This window comes from Cupressus sempervirens, chromosome 9 (genome assembly GCF_028749045.1).
Source record: "Cupressus sempervirens isolate cs-2001-9-10 chromosome 9, ASM2874904v1, whole genome shotgun sequence".
Classification (NCBI taxonomy): domain Eukaryota; kingdom Viridiplantae; phylum Streptophyta; class Pinopsida; order Cupressales; family Cupressaceae; genus Cupressus; species Cupressus sempervirens.
This window is the reverse complement of record NC_143126.1, coordinates 557,023,269-557,042,716: the sequence shown is the minus strand read 5'-3', so window position 1 is coordinate 557,042,716 and position 19,448 is coordinate 557,023,269. Positions and strand designations below refer to the sequence as shown.

Below are 19,448 nucleotides of genomic sequence, written 5' to 3'. Positions count from 1 at the left end.
GGATGACAACCCAGTTGAGCTCTCAAAAAACCCACCAAGAATCTTTAATCAAAAAAATTTTCGAGCCCAAAAATTAGGATTTTGGGCAAAACCCTATCCAGTAGCAAAACAAGCTCCAAATAATGGCCGAATTGAGATAAAACGTTGCAAAAATAGACCAACAAATAGGCAGATTTGAAAGGTGACAAAGTTTGTTTGAAGGCATGAATTTATTTGGTAAAAATTTGGAGAAGTGTAGAGTTGCAAGTTGCCTTCTATCACCAAAAAAACTGCACCCAAGTTTGGCACACACAAACACTAGTTTGCCACGCCTCTTTACAGACACGATTTGGAGAAAATCGCACGGGATGCAGTCACGAGTTGAGTGAAAAATGGCGCGCTTTGCAGAGGGCAAACTACCAAAAATCGCACTAGTTTGTAGATGGAAATGTTGCGATTTGTAGACGCAAAAGGAAATATGCGATTTCCTGTCTTGATTTGCAGAGAAAGCCAAACAAATGTGGGCACGAAGTCGCAATTTTCCAGTTCGTGATTTTCAGATTTTGAATCAAAATCCTAGTCAAAAAAATTGCATAATCTCCAAGATTCAAACGGATGAAAGTCTTTACAAAAAAATGGAAACCCTAGCTGGATTTATGTGAAAAATCTCATAAATAAGTTTTAAAAAAATTTGAACAAAAAATTTCAAAAGAAATTTTAAATTTTTTGAAAAAATTTGAAGTACTGGCTCTGATACCATATTACGGAAGTAATTGGTAAATACTTGCTTGTTATTAACAGAGATCGAAAAGTCAATTTACACAAAAGAATAAAGCGATGTTTCCTTAGGAAACTATAAAAAAAAGTAGAAATATTCTATTCTAATAGATAAAGCTAAAAAAGCGAAAGCTAACTAAAGCTAACTAGATATTTACAATAGATAACCATTAACTAATAATAGATGACTTATCTATTATTGTAATATAGAAGACATCTATATGGAATGAATAAAAATGCAATGATACAATAGACCAAATAATTTATAGTCTTCTTTGATATTTTAATGTTGTTACATGAATTTACCGCCACAAAAAAAATGAATCGATTCTTGGTAAGGAGTGTTGTCAAAAACATTGCCATTAAGAGAGTAATGACGATGTGAAAGAGAACATAACTAATACGAAAAGAGCTAGATATGCAAGGATACCATGTCATCGACTGACAAGAGAAATACCAATGCCAAGTGATAATAATGAATACACATGGCAATGATAAAACAACACAGTCATATAATATATGAATTTCTCCCACCAATATAAGACTAGGAACAAAAAAAGAACAAAACAGAGACAGGACATCGCATAGCAGTAGACATAAAATCGATGGTGAATATGAATTGAGTCTTGAACACATGTCTAACAGATATGGACATGACAAAGGAAATGAATACATCACAAAATAGAGGCAATCCAACAATCATCAAAAGTGTTAAGATCTTTGTCGCTGCTACATAATTCAACACTCCCTCTTAGCAAGAGAGAGACCTTCAATATTTCATCTCATGACAAGTGCACCAAGCTATAATTAGAAGAATGCCAACAAAATTTCATCATAGACTTTTCTTAATAAAATCATAATGTCAGCATAACAGTATTCACCATAGCTACTCCTAGAGGGTGAATCAGAAAAGCATAAAGATAAATTCATGGAGTCACACACATGAGTTCCACCATGGTTACTCCTAAAGGGTGGTGAATCAACCATAGCTCTTCCCAGAGGGTTGAACAAGGGATTTTACGTCGAAGTTCTTTCGCAAAGAACTCATTAACAAGGGATTGCACCTTGAACCTCTCTGGTAGAGGACTCATGAACAAGGGATTGCACCTCAAATTCCTCTCGTAGAAAAGAACTCATTAACAAGGGATTGCTCCTTTGACTTCTCTCATAGAGAAGAACTCACAAATAATAAGAAGTAAAGGATAATAATGATTGGAGCTGAGACTCTCTTCCAACAAGACCATCATTCTCTACAATACCAAACTTATCTTGAAAGTAGCAAAACTTCACTCACAGAAGTGGCTTGGTGAGAATGTTTGCAATATGCTCTTCTATAGAAATGTACTTGAGCTCAATCACTTTCTTTTGAACCATATCCCTCAAGTAGTGGTATTTAATATCCACAAGTTTCGTTCCGTCATGAAAAATGAGATTAATTGAAAGCTTCATACAACTTTTGTTATCAAACACGATCACAGTTGGTTCCAAAGGCTGTCAAAATAAATTTGCGAGTAATATACGAAGCCACTCAAATTCTATTGCAGCCATACATGCTGCAACATACTTTGCTTCAGCTGTACTGTTAGCCACACAATTGTTTTTTGCTGCACTAGGAAGCCATGGCTGAACCTAGGCTGAAACATCTTGAAGTACTCTTCCTAGCAAGCACACATCTTGCCCAATCTAAACTAGAGAACCCTTGTAAGTTCAGCTCTAGACATGAAGCATATTTCAATCCATATCCCATTGTACCTCCGCTCCCCCACCCGCCCCCCCTCCGCCCAACACCCCCCCCCCCCATCCCACACACACACACATACCTCAATATATGTTTTGCTGCCACAAGATGAATTTTCCTTGGTTCACATATGAATTAACTCAATGTATTAATTGTATAACATATATCGAGCCTTGGGTTAACCAAATACACTAAAGAACCAATTAGATGTCTATACATAGTAGTATCAACTAGATCTAAAGTGGATATATCATCGTGTAACTTTTTCAGATTTGCTTCCATAGAAGTCACCATAGAATTACACTCTAACATGCCAAATCTTAAAATTTGTGAAGTCTCTTTTAGAGACATATTTCATAAGTTTTGGATATAATGAAATATATATGGGAAAGATGTGGACTACATTTTAGAAGTTTACTATATGTGCCTCCATGGATATTTTGAGTTGGCAAAGAGTTCTTGTTTAGACACCATCATTTTGTGACATTCTAGTTGAAGGTTATTACAAAGTAATTGGAAAATATTTGCTTGTTATTAACAGAGACCAAGAGGTCTATTTATACAAGATATTGAACTATGTTTCCTTAAGAAACAATCATAAAGAATATAAACATTCTAATATTTACAGAAGATTACACTAGATAACTATTAGATATTAAACTGAAATAATAGAAACTATCTATTATCGCAATACCCTCCCTTAATGGTTAATCTATCCAAAGCATGAAGTTGTCAAAAAGCATAAAAGGCAGATTTTGTTTGCTCAAGGTGCCCTGCACTGTTCACTGTGGGTTGTGAACCAGATTGCTTATAGATAGGGTAGCTAAGCGCTTTTGAGATTCAACCTTCATGTGCCCAAGCTTGTGGCAATAGTTGCATTGAATGTTTTTCTTCTGGGAGGCCTTTTGAATCTAGAGTAGATGATGTCTGCTGAGGAGGCTATTAAAACTGACCTTTATCCTTCTGAAAGGATTTGGCAGCAAAGGCTTGCTCTATGGAGGTGGAGTTGGAACTGCTACCAAATTGTTGTTTCCACCAATCTTGCTGAAGCAAAAGTGTGCAGAGATTGGTGAACTTCAGATCAACACCAAAAGACATAATGTTGAGAGTCACGATAAAATGCTCGTAGGAATTTGGTAGACTTCAAAGAGTGATAACCACAATGTTCTCTTCCTCCATCTTGCGACTGATGGCAAGCAACTAGTCACAAATTTTTTGAATCTTATTTAGGTGAGCTTGGAGCGAGGTTCACTCATCCATGATAATAGAAAACAAAGTGTTCTTCAAGAAGAAAGCTCTGCTTTTGTCAGAAGTCTCATGACGACCTTTCAGATGTGCCCATATCTCGGCAGCTATCTTGCCGGATGGAATTTGAGAGAGTTGATCATTAGCCATAGATAATTTGAGAAGCATCACTGCCTCTCGATTATTCAGATCCCATGAGTCTTGATCAATACCAGGCGCAGTTGGACATTGTGTAACACCTAGAACAATCTGATCGGTACTCCGATATTCAAAAATTGCTATGATCCGTTGCTTTGAAGTGCCATAATTCTAACCATGGAATTTTGAATTGCTCTCGAGCAGAATATTGGTCAATGATGCCATAGCATGTTTTGCAATGAAAAAGCATGAGAACTTGTGGAGATACGTTCTTCGAGGCAAAAATGGAAGACCTAGAAAATTTGAAGGGTGGCCTAGAAGAGAGCTTGAAAAACCCAAAAAGAATATGTTGTCGATTTTTGGATTGGTTGGCTCGAAAATCAAGGCATCCAGAAAAAACAGACAACCCAGTTGAGATCTCAAAAAGCCACCAAGAATCTGTAAAATGTTTTTTGATCTGGTAAAAAAAATTAGGGTTTTGAACAAAAATGGCCCTGCTGCAAAAAAAAACGGCAAAAAATGGCTGAAATGTGCAGAAAAAATAGATGGATCTGAACAGAAATGGGTTGTAGAACTGGGCCAGAAGTTGACGGATTCAGATCTCCCAAAACAGAAATCCTAGGTGGATTATAGAGATAGTTGGAAGCAAATATGCATGTAAATAATTTCGAAAATAAAAGGCAAATAATTTCAACCAAGAAAGTATAATTATTTTCGAAAAAAACTTAAAGAGTCTTGGCTCTAATACCATATTACGAAGTAAATGGAAAATATTTGTTTGTTATTAATAGAAACCAAGAGGTCTATTTATACAAGAGATTGAACAATGTTTCCTTAAGAAACATTCGTAAAGAATATAAACATTCTAATATTTTTCAGAAGATTACACTAGATAACCATTAGATATTAAACAGAGAAAATAGAAATTGTCTATGATTGTAATAAAGGTTGTGCAACTTCTATTCATAGTTCCTGGGATGCCATTCTTGCTTGGGCATGAGACACTATACTAGTGCAAATCTGTTTATTTGTGCAAGTTTGCTACTGTGGCGTGGATAGGATATTCATGTTGCAAATTGTAAGAGCTCAATATTGTAGGTTTCCTTGGTGTTTGGAAAGTTTGTGCTGCTTAAGACAAGTGCTGGCCTCGAAGACTCTAATTAGTATGAGTTTTCATTCTTGATGCAAGCTCCTTTTGGCATTAGCATCCTTTATTTTGTGAAGGCTTATTATTTGGAGGGCTTCTAATTCCTTTCGGTGAGGCCCTTAGGTACAAGTTCTTTTGTGGATGTGGCTATATTTGCAATTTATTAATGAATATTCAATGTATTTTTGGAAATTTCGGATTATTTCTGTAGCATTGCAATAATACTCATTTTCTGTGTATGTTCATGCTAGCGATTTACAAGATTGAGCATGAGGGTTACTACTTCTTGAAAGGATTGAATATCATTAAGGTTACAGTTGTAGCACCATTCCTTTCTTTGAAATTTTGAATGTGCAAACAAGTTGGCATTGGATATATTTTGTATATGTTATATTCTAGGTCACAAGGTTCGAGTTCGAGCTTGAGTTCGAATTTGACAACCATGAAGTTCGGCAAGGTCCAAAAAATTTTAAAAAAAATGTGACATTAATTTCGCCTTATATATATATATATAATGAAATAATAATAAAATTCATAATAATAGATAAACATACAAAATCTTAATATTTTTACTAACAAAAAATGTAAATAAAATATTAATGTTTTTCTCATAAAAATTATACATGAAAATATTTTTCTATGGATAAAGAAATAAAAATAACATATATCATAATAAAGTTATGAACTGCTGAAACCTAAAAATAAAATGAAAATCTTTGGAAATGTCCATTGGGACTTGGCAATCGCTGCTATTGTTGGGAGATCATCGGGACCTATAGAAGGTGAGAGACGTGGGGCTACAATGACCTTGCAACCAACATACAAGGACCACCAAATGCCAAACGCCAAACATGGATGGCTAACAAAGATGACAAACATCATTGATTTCAAACACCAAACACCATATGATTTCAGATGCCTCAACTCTCCATAGATGGTGGCAGATGATTTCCAAGCTGCAACAGAAATGATCTTTAGAAGATTGATGCATTTTCCGTAAACAAAGGTTCATTTATACATTTTTTGGGTCTAAAACCCTAAAAAATGTCGCAATTAAATGTTTTCTTCAAAACAACAACCAAATTGCTGTTGTATGAATTGTGTGCCAGACTTAAGTGATTTTTTTGTATTTTATGGGTTTGTCAGATTTCGAACCTAAAGCTGAAAATTCGGCAAACCCTATGGCTTAGATTATATATACATTTTATGGTTGAATATCATTCCAAAATGGTGAGATTTTCTTTTGCCAAGGTATGTTAATGATCCAACTGGGTAAGAGATTTCAAATGTAGTGTAAACTAGTTAGAATTCCAATGGTTCATAACCTTGGATTAGACCAATTAATGATCCATATCTTGTTGATCCTTCAGTGCATTTGGAGAATGATTTTCAATAAGAATTTACATTAAGGAAATGTGAGAGGAATATTTGTTAGCACTAATTAGATTGATATGAATTTCCAATCCGATAGCATTCATGGATTTTTACCTATATCCTAATAATCAAATAAAATGCATGGGTAATGAGTGACAAAAGCCAAACTTGGTGGCTTATTCCTAATTTGATTATGTAGATGCTTCTTTCTAAGGCTGAAGACTTCCCTACCAAAGTATTTTGACATCCTATAGCTTCAGCAGATCACATAGTCTCAGTTTTCTTCAATGTATTATACACTCTTTCAAGGATCACTAGTTTGTTAAGGGTTATGTGTTTATCTTTGAACTAGCCCACCTCCCCAATTCCTAAAAGAATTAATGGCATGTTGCATATACTTAGTGAGATGTGTATCTAAATGTATGTGCAATGAGGTGAGCCGTGGGGCTCTTTTGATTAAGTGCTAGGGGTAGTCTCTGGGACATTGGGCTGTAAGGGTCTGCGTCATTAGGAATTTGATATCAGGCCTAGCTTGGATTAGTGCCAATTGGTAAGGTCTCTTGTGTTGGGAGCTTAATGCATACCTTCAAAGAAAATGATCAGTTCTCACTTATGTTTACAAATTACAATTTATTAGTGGCCATCAACTATTAGGTCGTAATGAAGTAAGGGGACATGTTTAAGAATAGTGGTATAACTCGTGTATTGGCAGGGCTCATCCTGAATCCAGTAGACATGTCTATCACTTTAAACATATTATCTTTTCATGTCAAAATATTAGCTCCTGAATGACCAAACTGTTAAGAATATAGCTTCATTCGGATTGAAGCATTTGTATTTATTACGGTTATGAACATATTTATAATTGTGATATTAATATAATAACATAATAACATGTTAAAAAAATATATATATATATATACACACACACACACACACACACACAAAATTGTGATATATATATATATATATATATATATATATATATATATATCACAATTGTGTGTGTGTGTGTGTGTGTGTGTGTGTGTGTATATATATATCACAATTGTGTATATATATATATTTATATATTATTATTTACGTCTATATATATATATATTCATATTATTAAATGTCATTATAAGTCAAACCATATTAAATATTAATATATTCTAACATGGATCGGTAAAGGCAAATAAGTGTTTTATTAGCATATGTATTGGTTATGGAAAGTCACGATCTCATGAGAGGTTGTGACTCCCGTGGCAGTTGCCACGGGACAGTCGCACCCTTCCATGAGATCATGACTCTCCTAGAAGATACATATGATGATAATGGCAACTGTTCTTATCAATGAATTAATAACTGTGGCATTCTAGATACCTACAGTCATCAGATTATTATGGACAGTCTCTGCATGGTGGATTTCTGAGATCAGAAATTGTCATTATACTTCATCTTGCAATCAAGGATAGGATATTGTTCATAGGTTACTAATACTACTGAACTTAGTTTTTCTCTACAACAGATCCAAGTTTCTTTACACAAACAATATAAAATATTTTGCACAGGAAAATTCACCTTATATCTCTGTTCAAGATTGGTTTAAGTGTTGCTCATTTTTTACTTTGTTATTTTCTTGTCTATGATATTGATGTTTTATCCTTTGCTCCTTTACTCGTATGTCTCACACTCCTGTAAACTTTTGTTCAGATATCTAACTGATTGCAAATGTTAATATAAAAGTCTGGATTGTCATCGACTCATTAAATAGAAATAATAATTTTTTTCATTCTAGGATTATGATGGTTAGCAAAGTCTTTATAATTTCATTCCAGTTAGGTCTTGAAACCTTTTGTCAGGTCTTGTTCATCTATACGAGTATTAAGAAGGCATAAAAATATTTTCCTGTTATGTCTATGAATGTTCAGGATGAAAGATCTTTGATTTGGTTCTCTGGGAAGGAGGAAAAACAATTGAGGTTGAATGCTGTTTCTAAGATCATTGCAGGCCAGCGTACTGTAAGTATAACCTGGACAAATCGTTTATTAATAAAAAATAGTTAAGGTTTTCATATTTTTTCTTAAATAAATTCTTTTCAAGACTATAAACCTATTTATATTGGATTAGAGTTAATATATTTGTTGCTTTTTGTAACATTTTCAGTCAAATTTCCATCGACAACCTCGGCCTGAAAAGGAGTATCAATCATTTTCTTTAATATATGGGAATGGGGAACAGTCGCTTGATTTGGTGAGTTCCCATGATCATTACTTACATTATGAATTTCCAGAAGTTGGATACGTATTGACTTTGTATATCTCTTTTAGTTCCATCTTTCCCCTCTAAAATTGAAGTTAGTGAATTCCTAAATGATTAAAAGTAAAACCTATATTCTCTGACCAAATCATCTTTCGTAATTTTTCTCATGGCATTGGTTAGTTTATCATTGTTGCTTGTTTGATAATGAATATTGACAAACCTGTTCAGGAATTATATAAATATTGTTTCTTTGTCGTCATCTTTTTTTTGGTCGGTAGAGGCATCATCTTTTAAGTGCAGAGAATTTTATTGAATAATGATAAAATTGATATTATCATGTTCTTGATTTTTTATTGTTTTAATGACAAATATGTTAATTTCAGTATGCTCTTCATTCACTACCCTATTTTTAAATCAGGTGCTGTAGACCTTCAGGTCTCTTTATAAATCAATCAGTATGGAATACGCTTGTACAATATCTGCTAGTTAGCATACACCCAAAAATTTCATGGTGATACATTAAATTTCAATACAATAATAAAGTACCTTTTGTCACAGGCTATACTCCATCACTTGTACCAATAAGACATACTACCATTCATCCTTATATAGATGCAATCCTAAATGCCATTTAACTTCAAATGATTTCCCTTTATAAATTATAATTAATACCATAGTTATTCTACATTCTGAGATTAAAACACTTACAACATTTAAAAACACAAAAATATTAGTAGGAAAGCACTCACACCAGTAGTACATGCGAAAAAATATGGTTATCAGTCTTATCAACAAAGCACGAGTCTGTGATGAGAACGATAAGAGGAAATGCTCTTATTATGTAGACCTGTACATAGGGTATGCTCAAGTAGAAGTTGTTTCAATATACATGCAAGCTACATGAAATATTCACAAACTACACAAAGCACAAATGGAAGGTGCATAAAACATGCAAGTCACCACTAGAAGATATTAAAATGCATAATAATCACAAGTGGAAGAATGAACAAGTGGAGGAATAGGAAGAATTGGAAGGTTGTTTACCAGGAAAAAGGCTAACAGTTACCTACAACTACAGAGAATGGGTACATGCTGATGTAGTTAGGGAAATCTATTCCCACTTCAAAAAGGGATGAGTCCTTGGTTAGTTACATCTTTATTCTGCTTGTATTAGACACTGATACTGTACAAAAGAATATCATCTTATTTATCATGATACTGTTTATCAGGTTCTTTGATTGATATTTGACTAAGTTGCCAATTTGGGTTCGAAGTACCATTCAGCAGTACAGCAAAGTTTCCAAATGGGGTTTGGGTTCTTTAGGACTAAAACACACACACACACAGATGTACATATACATATACATCTATGTACATATAGATGTATAGATATATACATATACATACACACACACACACACATATATAATTATATACATACATACATACATACCTATACACACACACACACCCACACACACCCACATACATATACATATAGCCTATGAGCATGAATTAAGATTAAGATATGTAAGAACTCATGTTAATTCTGACCATAATATTTAGTTTTGACTGTTTGACGTTCATCCAACATTTGTCATGCTAACTGTCTGAATTCTGATTTATGAGTTTTGAATTTCGATATTTGTTTTCAATCCCAAGTCATAAATATATATAAAGGATAAAAAATAAATGGGAAACAAATGATGAAGGAACAAATCATGAATTTGTGATTTCTCCTTGATTAACAATGGAAAATATAATGATATTAGCTCTGATATGGGTCTGATATTTCTAGAACAGCAAACAAGTTCCTCCAGATATGAGGGTTATAATTAATCAAAATGATTAGACACATAAATGGATGCATAAATAGAAGCCCATTACCAAGTGGAAAGCACTACTGCCTTAAATGGTGACCAACTATGAAGTGGCTGACAGGTATAGGCAGAAAATGACTCCTGAAATTGTGATATATAATGGACCTCCAAATGATACCTGAACAATGCCAGACACTACCAAATATGCCAAATCCTTTTTCAAAATTGCAATGATCACAAAAATGGGGTTTTGAAACCCTAGCTCCAGCAACATAGAATTATTTCTGTCCATAAACCCTTGTCAAAACACCATGAAAATGATGTCAAATGAATGCTGTAGCTGTGCCTTGACCAAATCTGCAGTTATCTTGAATTCTAATCAAATCCTCCAAAGAAATTTCCAGTTGAAGCTTCTAGAAATTTAATAATGAGCACAATCGTGAATTCTGGACGAATCCACCTCTAAGAGGGATTTGAGCTTTTGTCCAAACCATTGAGAAACTCTGAGAGTTTTCGTTAGATTTTTTGTATTCAAAGCCAAGCTCCCAAACTTCTTAAGAGAAAAATAAAGTAAACCAAGTATATCAAATTACTTCCTCAAATCTCCTTTCATAGTTCTCTCATTAAGTTTCCAAAAACTCTATTTAATTACCTGTAATAACCCTGCTTGGTTATAGCTTCAAATAACATCAACTTTCTTCACTATTTAATAGTTTGACAATTCGTCAAACACTTGGCTGTCATGTGTTGAAACTTTCTCATGTTATAACATATAAGTTTGCTTGTCTCAATTAGTAAACTGTTCATGTATTTTCAGATAACCATCATTTACATTCCAATTCCTTACACAAATTAAATCTTGTAGCTAAGTCACGATAGTGCTAAAACAACAAACTCCAATTTCTCTTACCATTCACAAAATCTATCAGCTAGTCATTTTAAATTAATTTATTTCCATATACACACCAATATGTTTGTATAATCCAGTAAGAGAATCATCGACAATAACAACTTGCAAATCTTGGAGTTGCAGATCTCAGTGAAACACACCTACAAAATCCCATACGCGGGCCCTATTTTATAAATCGCAGGCCCACAAATCTGGTTGCAGCCCCTAATGGACAGATTGCAGGCTATTAAAGTCTGATCACAGCTCTCTTTGCGTGATCATTGGGCCAGAAAAATGCTTCTCCCAGCTTCTATGATGGCATACGATGTTTCCCAAATGCTGCCCCTATATTGCAGTCATTGAAATGCTGCTACTGCTAATGTTGATAATGGGAAACAAGAACACCGCAGATCACACCTCCAGATTGAAACGCAGGGTTGCAATGGATCACTAATTCCTCTCCAAATATATCACTTGTTATCAGCAAAACACTCTCCTTAGACACAGTGGAAAACAGTAGGAGATAAGCAAAATGCTGTATAGCAGCAGCAAATTGCAAGCCAACTTTCAATGCAATTCTCAGAACTCTTTGAAAAGTCTCACAGCAGATCCATTATAAACTCCAGCAAATAATCTTCCTTCAAATCACACCACGGAATGAAGCTTTCCTTAGATACAGTGAACATAGTAAGGAGAATTGGTAAAGTACTTAGAACTTGATCCACAATACCTCAGCTGTGGAATCAATGCACAACTTAGAATCAAACCCTTATACCTCAACAAGGGATTTGAAAATCAGAATCTCAGAAAAAGCCACAAAGGCAACAAAAGCAAATATATATTCAAGCATGCTTTTTCCCAATGAAAAGAGCTCTTATTTATAAGCTTTTTGTTGGCAAAAGTTTCCATAAAATTCCACTTCAGAAAACGTGAAAGTTTCCCAAAAGAACTCTACACTTGGAAACTTTCCAACTTGCTTTTTAGAAATATCTCTTTAAGTCATTATTATAATAATATAAACATTATTATAATAACACAACTCAATAAATAAATAAATAAGAGCTCATGTTATTTTTTTTTTTTAAATAAAAAATAAATAATATATATATTTTTATTTTTATTTTTTTATAAAAAAGACAACCAACTGCCAAGGCATCCACTATGCTGCTAAAAATAGCAACTTCCCTTAATAGACTTACTAAAAATAGTAAGTAATCAACTGAGACCCCAAAACATCCTGTCAGCTCACAAGGGTTGCTATGATGAGCTAACTCAATCAATTGCACAGACTGACCAAAAACGGGGATATTACATTACCCATTTTTAATATTTAATTAGCATATAGGAAATAATAATAAAGTGACCGCTTCATTAATATAAAGTCATTTTAATATCCTTATGCTTCGATATGTTGGGACCCTATTTGACATAATAATTAAATACTTTGACATTAATATAATAAATGTACACATGACACCTTATATCCGCTTTAATCATAACTATATTTGATTCAATTAATTATATTAAATTGACTTTAAATAATAAAATTAAATCATCAAACTCCATTAAATGTCAAATATGAAACCAACAATTGATCCTGCCAACTTTTAAAATAAAACTGTGGTGTCCACTGACTATCAAAATTGCTTACCATGCTAAGGATGGATCGAGACGTTCAAATAACTTACCTAGAGTAGTAAGTGTATATAAATGGAGCCTCACAAATCTCTAGATAAGATAACATAAATTCATTGATGTCCAACAAGAGACCACAAAGAGGGTTTAGGGGTTTGCAAAATATACAAGAAGGAAACAACCAACAATAGGACCACCAAATGATGCTTGGAAAAGAGTGAAACTAGAAAGATCCCAGCAAGGATCCAAAAGAAACAAACAAGGTATAACTAAACCGTCCTAGCTAAGTAGTAGCTCGAAATAGAAGGATATGGTCTGGGGCAAAGTAACGTGAATCGGAATTGGATCGGAATCGGTAAGGCCGAATCGAATCGTGAATCGGCAATGAATCAGCGATGAATCGACAAATTTGGAAAAACCCTTTAAATTTAAAGATTTTAACAATTTAAAACTTATTTCATGCACCCTTTATTGAATATAACTTACACACACTATAACATCATCAAATAGAAGTTAAAACTTAACATACATAAACATGGAAGTTTGGAACATAAAATCCATCACATACGTAACTATGTTATCTAAAATGTAAATTGTAGGCTAGCTGAAGTAAATAGAAATCAAATGATCATAATGATTTAAATCATAGAATGTATGTAAGATGATCCATAAGACATCAAATCATAAATGTATATAAGAATCTAAGATGAAGATCCATGAAAGTTTGAAACATATGTCTATCAATGATTTAGTATCAATATCTGTAAACAAAATATAAAAACAAGGCTCCAGCTCAAGCCTCAGGCTCATAGTCATCATCATCCTCAACATCATCCTCAAGCTCGGCTGCAGCCTCAGCCTCAGCCTCTGAGGATCCAGTCTGCCTAGTAGCAAGGCGTTTAATGTAGGTCCTAGAGGACTGACGAGCCATATCTCCGCATGTAAGATGGGCTCACAAACGTCGCTAGGGCCTGTGTCTGTGCATGCACGTGTGCGTCTACCAATGCCTGAAGAATGTGCTCTAGCTGCCTCAGCCTCTATATCCACCTGGTCAACCCACGCACAGTCTTCCTTAGTGAAGACTGGATCCACAACCTCTGTGAGCCACTCTGATTCTAGATCAATCTCCTCCGGAATGATTGGAGAGGAGTCAGTGTCCAAAATCTGTCTGATCCTAAGACAGAGGTTGTAATGAACAAAGACAAGATCATTCAACCTTTGCACTGTCAACCTGTTTCTCCTCTTTGAATGGATGTGCTCAAACATGGACCAACTGCGCTCACATCTAGAAGCGCTGCTTGGTTGACTCAGAATACGGATGGCAATTTTTTGAAGTTTTGGGGTTGTGGCCCCAAACATTTGCCACCATCTATTTGAAATAAGGGAAAATAAAAACAATTAGTCCCATTTACAAATTACAAGTTAACTCTAAAATTACATAATCAACTTTAAGTTTAGAATCTAGATTCATGAACATTGAATATATTATTTAATTTTTACTTGGCTGTAGTGTTGTCTGAGCATTTATGGCCATCCTGCCAGAGAAAAGTGGCCCCTCTTTATTGTTGAACTGGTCTAGCTCAACAATCGCAACAGTGCTATCTTCATCGCTACTCAACCTCTGAATCACTGTGTATAAGCCAGTGAGAACCTCCGCATCCGCCTTGAACTCAAGACGGAAACGAAATGCCGGATTCAGATAGTAAGGTGCTGCATGGATGGGTTGATGGAACTGATTCTGCCATCTCCTATCGATGATGTCCCAAATAGGGCCATACCTCTCCTGCACTCCTACATATTGGGCTTTAATGGCCTCCTTGGCCCTATCCATGCCCTCATAAATGTAGCCCATAGAGGGCTTCTCCCCATTAGCAGTTCGTAGCAAAGCTACAAGGGGCTTAGTGACCTACATATAAAGTAAAACAAAAAATTTGAGTCAAAACTTAAATATAAAATAATATAACTTAAAGTAAAAGTAAAATACTAAATGTTAAATTGCAATAAATTTACCTTAAGGATTTCTCTAGCAGGTTTCCAAAAACCATCCTCATCAAATATGCAATCTGCAACATCTATCCCTGCAGTGGTCGTAGCATAGGAAGAGGAAATCCACTCCCGCCCAACAAACATGCTCAATTCATCTCTTAATGTCAACAAGGATTGCAGGGTGATGAAATTCGAGGCAAACCTCGTGATACCTGGGCGAGCTAACTCCTTTCCTTTTGTGTACTTCCTCATTGTGCTAAGGACAAATGAATGATTATAAATGAACTTGCATATGTTTTTTGCCCTTTCCACACATGACTTGACAAACTCAAGTTTGCCAATTTCCTCCAACATGAGGTCAATGCAGTGTGCTGCACAAGGGGACCAAAATATGGTGGTGTGCCTCTCCATCAAAAGTTTACCTGCAACAATTTTAAGTCAATTAGAAATTCAAATTTCAAAATTCAAATAAATTTATTTTCAAAACTTGAAAAGTTAAAAGTTTACTTGCAGCAACATAACTTGCTGCATTATCCATCACCACCTGGATCACATTTTGTTCCCCCACCTCTGCTATGATTTCCTCAATAGCCCCACATAAGTATGTGGCATTTTTTACATGTGCGGAAGCATCAATGGATTTGATGAACATGGTATATCCTACAAGTAACAAAACAACGAATTATAATATTAAATGGATCATCAACAAATTAGCATTCAACAAATCAAAATTTACAATTATGTATGTAGGAAAGTAGAATGATCAATCACCTCCACAGGATACAAGAAAATTGAGGAGTGTTCTAGTCCTCCTATCTGTCCAACCATCAGTCATGATGGTGCAACCCTTTGCAATCCACTCCTTTTGATTCTCCTCGAGTTCAACCCTCATGTCCTCTACCATCTCATCCAAGAGGTATCCGCTCAACTCAGCCTCAGTTGGGGCTTTAAACCCCGAATCACAAATAACAATTGCATCTATCATGGTCTGCCAATAAGGAGCCCTGTCACAAATAAAAATTTAGATGTCAAAGACTCAAATTATAAAACAAGTAGATATAATTAAAGTTTTACTTTTACTTTTAATTTTAACTTTAAAGAAAACAAAGAAAAAAGAATCAATTACCTGGCTGCAATAAATGGAATGTTGCAAAAGTACCAAAATTTGCTTATCTCCTTTTTGGCAGCATCATGAATCTCCTTGTTCAAGCCCATGCCCTCAAGCGTGGGTTGGGAACCAGGAGTAGTGTGGGGCACAAAGTAACTATCCATTTTGTTTTTCCACACTTTAGGCTGTAATAGGTTGGTGTGGGACTCTGTCTTAGTATGTGACTGACTAGCACTAGCACTAGCACAAGCAGAAGAACTAGGATAAAAAGGAGGCCTAGAAGAACCCTCTCCAACACAACTTACGGATGCAGAAGCTGATGCTAATGCAAATGTGGATGCGGGAACATGGGAGCCAATACCCCTTAACCCTTCAAGTTGCATTTTCCTATTCGTTTTGTCTTTTTTAATTTTTTCTAATGCCATTAAGCAAGTGTGTTTTGCCTCTAGAGTTTGGTGAGTGCAAATTGTAACATCGTGTCCAGGTATAGCAGCAATGTGGTATTTCAATCTATAAATACCTCCAGAAGTTATTTTTTCTTTACAAAACATACATTTTGTTTGATATTTTGTTCTTCTAGGAAACTCTTCGTTATATTTCCAACATTCATCTTTTTTACCCATTGCGAATTTGCGAAAAATGAAAGCAAAGGCTTCTGCAATAATTTTTTTAATGTAAAATATCAAAGTTTGAAGCTAATAAAAGCTACAAAACGACAAACCCTAGTTTGCAACTTAGTAAAAATAAAGAACATTCAAGATTTAAACTAAAAATCTTGAAAACTATAAAAATTTAACAAAAAATGCATAATACATTAAAAATTTAAGAAAAAATGCATAATACACTAACATGCAAAAAAAATGAGCACTTACCTCTTGCAAATGAGTTGAGGAGTGTTGATATTGGTTCCTTAATGCTCCTAATGCAATTGATGGCCTCCCCAAATGAACTGCTGATCTCTTTGGTGCTCTTCCTTCTTGCCGGTTAGAAACCTATGGCTTTTCTTTTCTTTTCTTCTCTCTCACTTTTCCTCTCTTCTACTCATGCTTAACAAATAGAAGGCCCTTTAGGGTTATAACAAAGAGAACAGGTCAAAAAGAAAGTAAAAAAACAAGTTATTTTTTTTAAATTTACAACTCCATACTTTTCTGGCCGTGGGCGATTTCTTGCCGATTTTTTCATCCGATTCATGTGATTTTTTTGATGAATCGCCGATACTAGCGATTCATCCAAAAATATCGGGTGTGGTGGTTCCCGACTCCAAAAAAATCGCCCACCTTGAATCTTATCGCTGAATCGCCGATTCATGCGATTCTCATTACTATGGTCTGGGGTGAGAGTGAGCCCCAGGCTGCTTTAGGGAAATGTTGGAAGTTAGATGGTGCTGCCAAGTGTAACCTTTGCAGGGCCTCATAGACCTAGTGTGCCCAAAAGTAGGAGGGTTGAGCGACTGCTTTGTGCCTTGGGCTGAAGCCACATACGTGAAGAAGGTGATAAGCTAGTACGAGGATTGTCTCGACAAGAACATAAGTTGCAAGGTGCAATCCTGGAGCCACATGGCCTCTTGGAGGTACATTGCAAGACACCATTGATCAATTTTGAAAAAAGAAGAGAGAGACCTACACTTTTTGAATAGTAAAATCTACCCCTGATCTTACAGGAGGTGGGGCAGTGGAAAATAAAGTATATCTCATCTTTTGCCTCCCCCAAGGAACAAAGGCGATAGGTCTTGTCCTCTTTGTCAAACCAAAAATAAAGGCAAACCACAAATAAACTTATGCATTTGAGATGGAGAGTATTGAGATAGACACCCAAAGGGTTAGTTGAATAATCTCAAATTGCCCTCAAAGGGTCCCTAGTCACCACATTAACCTACAGGAACCGTGGACAGTAGGCCAGCCTCTGAAAATTATTGATGATTAGGAAGGCACAAAAATGAGGACATTATAATATCACATAATATCATAGAAACAACAAAGCTCCATGAACTTGTGGCTATAGAATCATGATCATACCATCATAGAATCATATGCTTCAACATCAAAATATTAAAATGATAATATCAAGTTCAAGTATCATTGTAATTGGAACTTTATACTAAGTTTCAATCATCTAATGGATGATTACTTTCTTCTTCAATTTCATTAGTTGACTCACAGATAGAGCCAAGGCCAATGTGATCAACTACACCCATAAAACTATTGCTGTCCAAGTCCACCTATGCAACAACTGCAAGCTAAAAAGTGGAAGCGTCCATGTTTGTATGCTTTGCATTTATATCCCACATCTTTGAATCTTCTTTGTATTCAGTTTGCTTGTGTAAAAGGAGGCTTGGATTTTACATGTTAAGAAAACTCATTATTCATAAAAGAGTGATTATGAAATGGGGATGTGTTAGAAGCACTTGCAATTACACCAAAAGCTCAAGCTTTTAATGCTTGATACAAATGCCAGATTTAACTTGATCCGCGACACTAACCTCCGTGGAGGTGCTGACCACCAAGTCAACAATCTCAACAATCTCCCCCTTAGCATTGACTAAGCCTTCACCACTCACTGAAGGGAGACTCGAATCTGTGACCCAAGGCTCTAATACCACTTGCCATTGCATCCAAAGCTCAAACCTTTAATGCTGGAGACAAATGCTAGATTTAACCCGATTCACAAAACGAATCTCCAAGGAGGTGCTGACCACCAAGTCAACAATCACAACAAAATGTAGTGTCCTTATATATAGAATAATAGGGAACAAATTAGAAACTTTCGAAAAGGCTAATAGAAAATTTCCTAGGTTATCTAAAAGCTAACTGATCAACATAATATGCCTAAATGACCATTAAATACTTTATTACCCTCCCTTAATGGTCATTTTGCTAACTACTTCGATAGGATAAAAAGCTTTCAAATCATTAGGCCATGAACGCATAAAACGCTGACTTCTCCTCCGACTACTTCGCTACATGAGCCAGCTATCAAGACTCTCCCTAGTTGGACTTCTGATCAGCCATCTGCTGTTTGCTCAACCTCTGGATATGACCAAACTTCCCATAATTGTGACAAGTGATCTTCTTCTAGGAACCTCCTCAAATATGCGCTATCCTTTCTATTGAGTGGGCATGCCTTTGCCTTTATCTATGGTAGTAAATGTTTATTCCACAATGACCACGTCACTGGTACTAAACTGTAATAGTATATTCCACAAGTAATCAAACTTAAAATCAAAATTGGTGGAGGTAATGCTGAGCATCTCAATAAGATGTTAGTAGGACAGTAGTAGACTCTTCAACATAATCACTATGATGTCCTCTTCCATCTTGCTATCAATAACCTCTGGTTGATCATGTTCTTCCTTGATCTTCATAAGATGC

The 19,448-nt window shown here is 35.2% G+C and overlaps 1 protein-coding gene across 1 annotated transcript in view; it reads left to right on the top strand.

The window, feature by feature from the left end:
* Positions 1–19,448, top strand: part of LOC149539865 (PH, RCC1 and FYVE domains-containing protein 1-like) — a 177,957-nt gene that overhangs the window by 11,214 nt on the left and 147,295 nt on the right. Inside the window, exons 3-4 of the mRNA XM_089801065.1 lie at positions 8,312–8,401; positions 8,547–8,633. Coding sequence (XP_089657191.1) covers positions 8,312–8,401; positions 8,547–8,633 — 177 coding nt within the window. The remainder of the gene's footprint in view (positions 1–8,311; positions 8,402–8,546; positions 8,634–19,448) is intronic.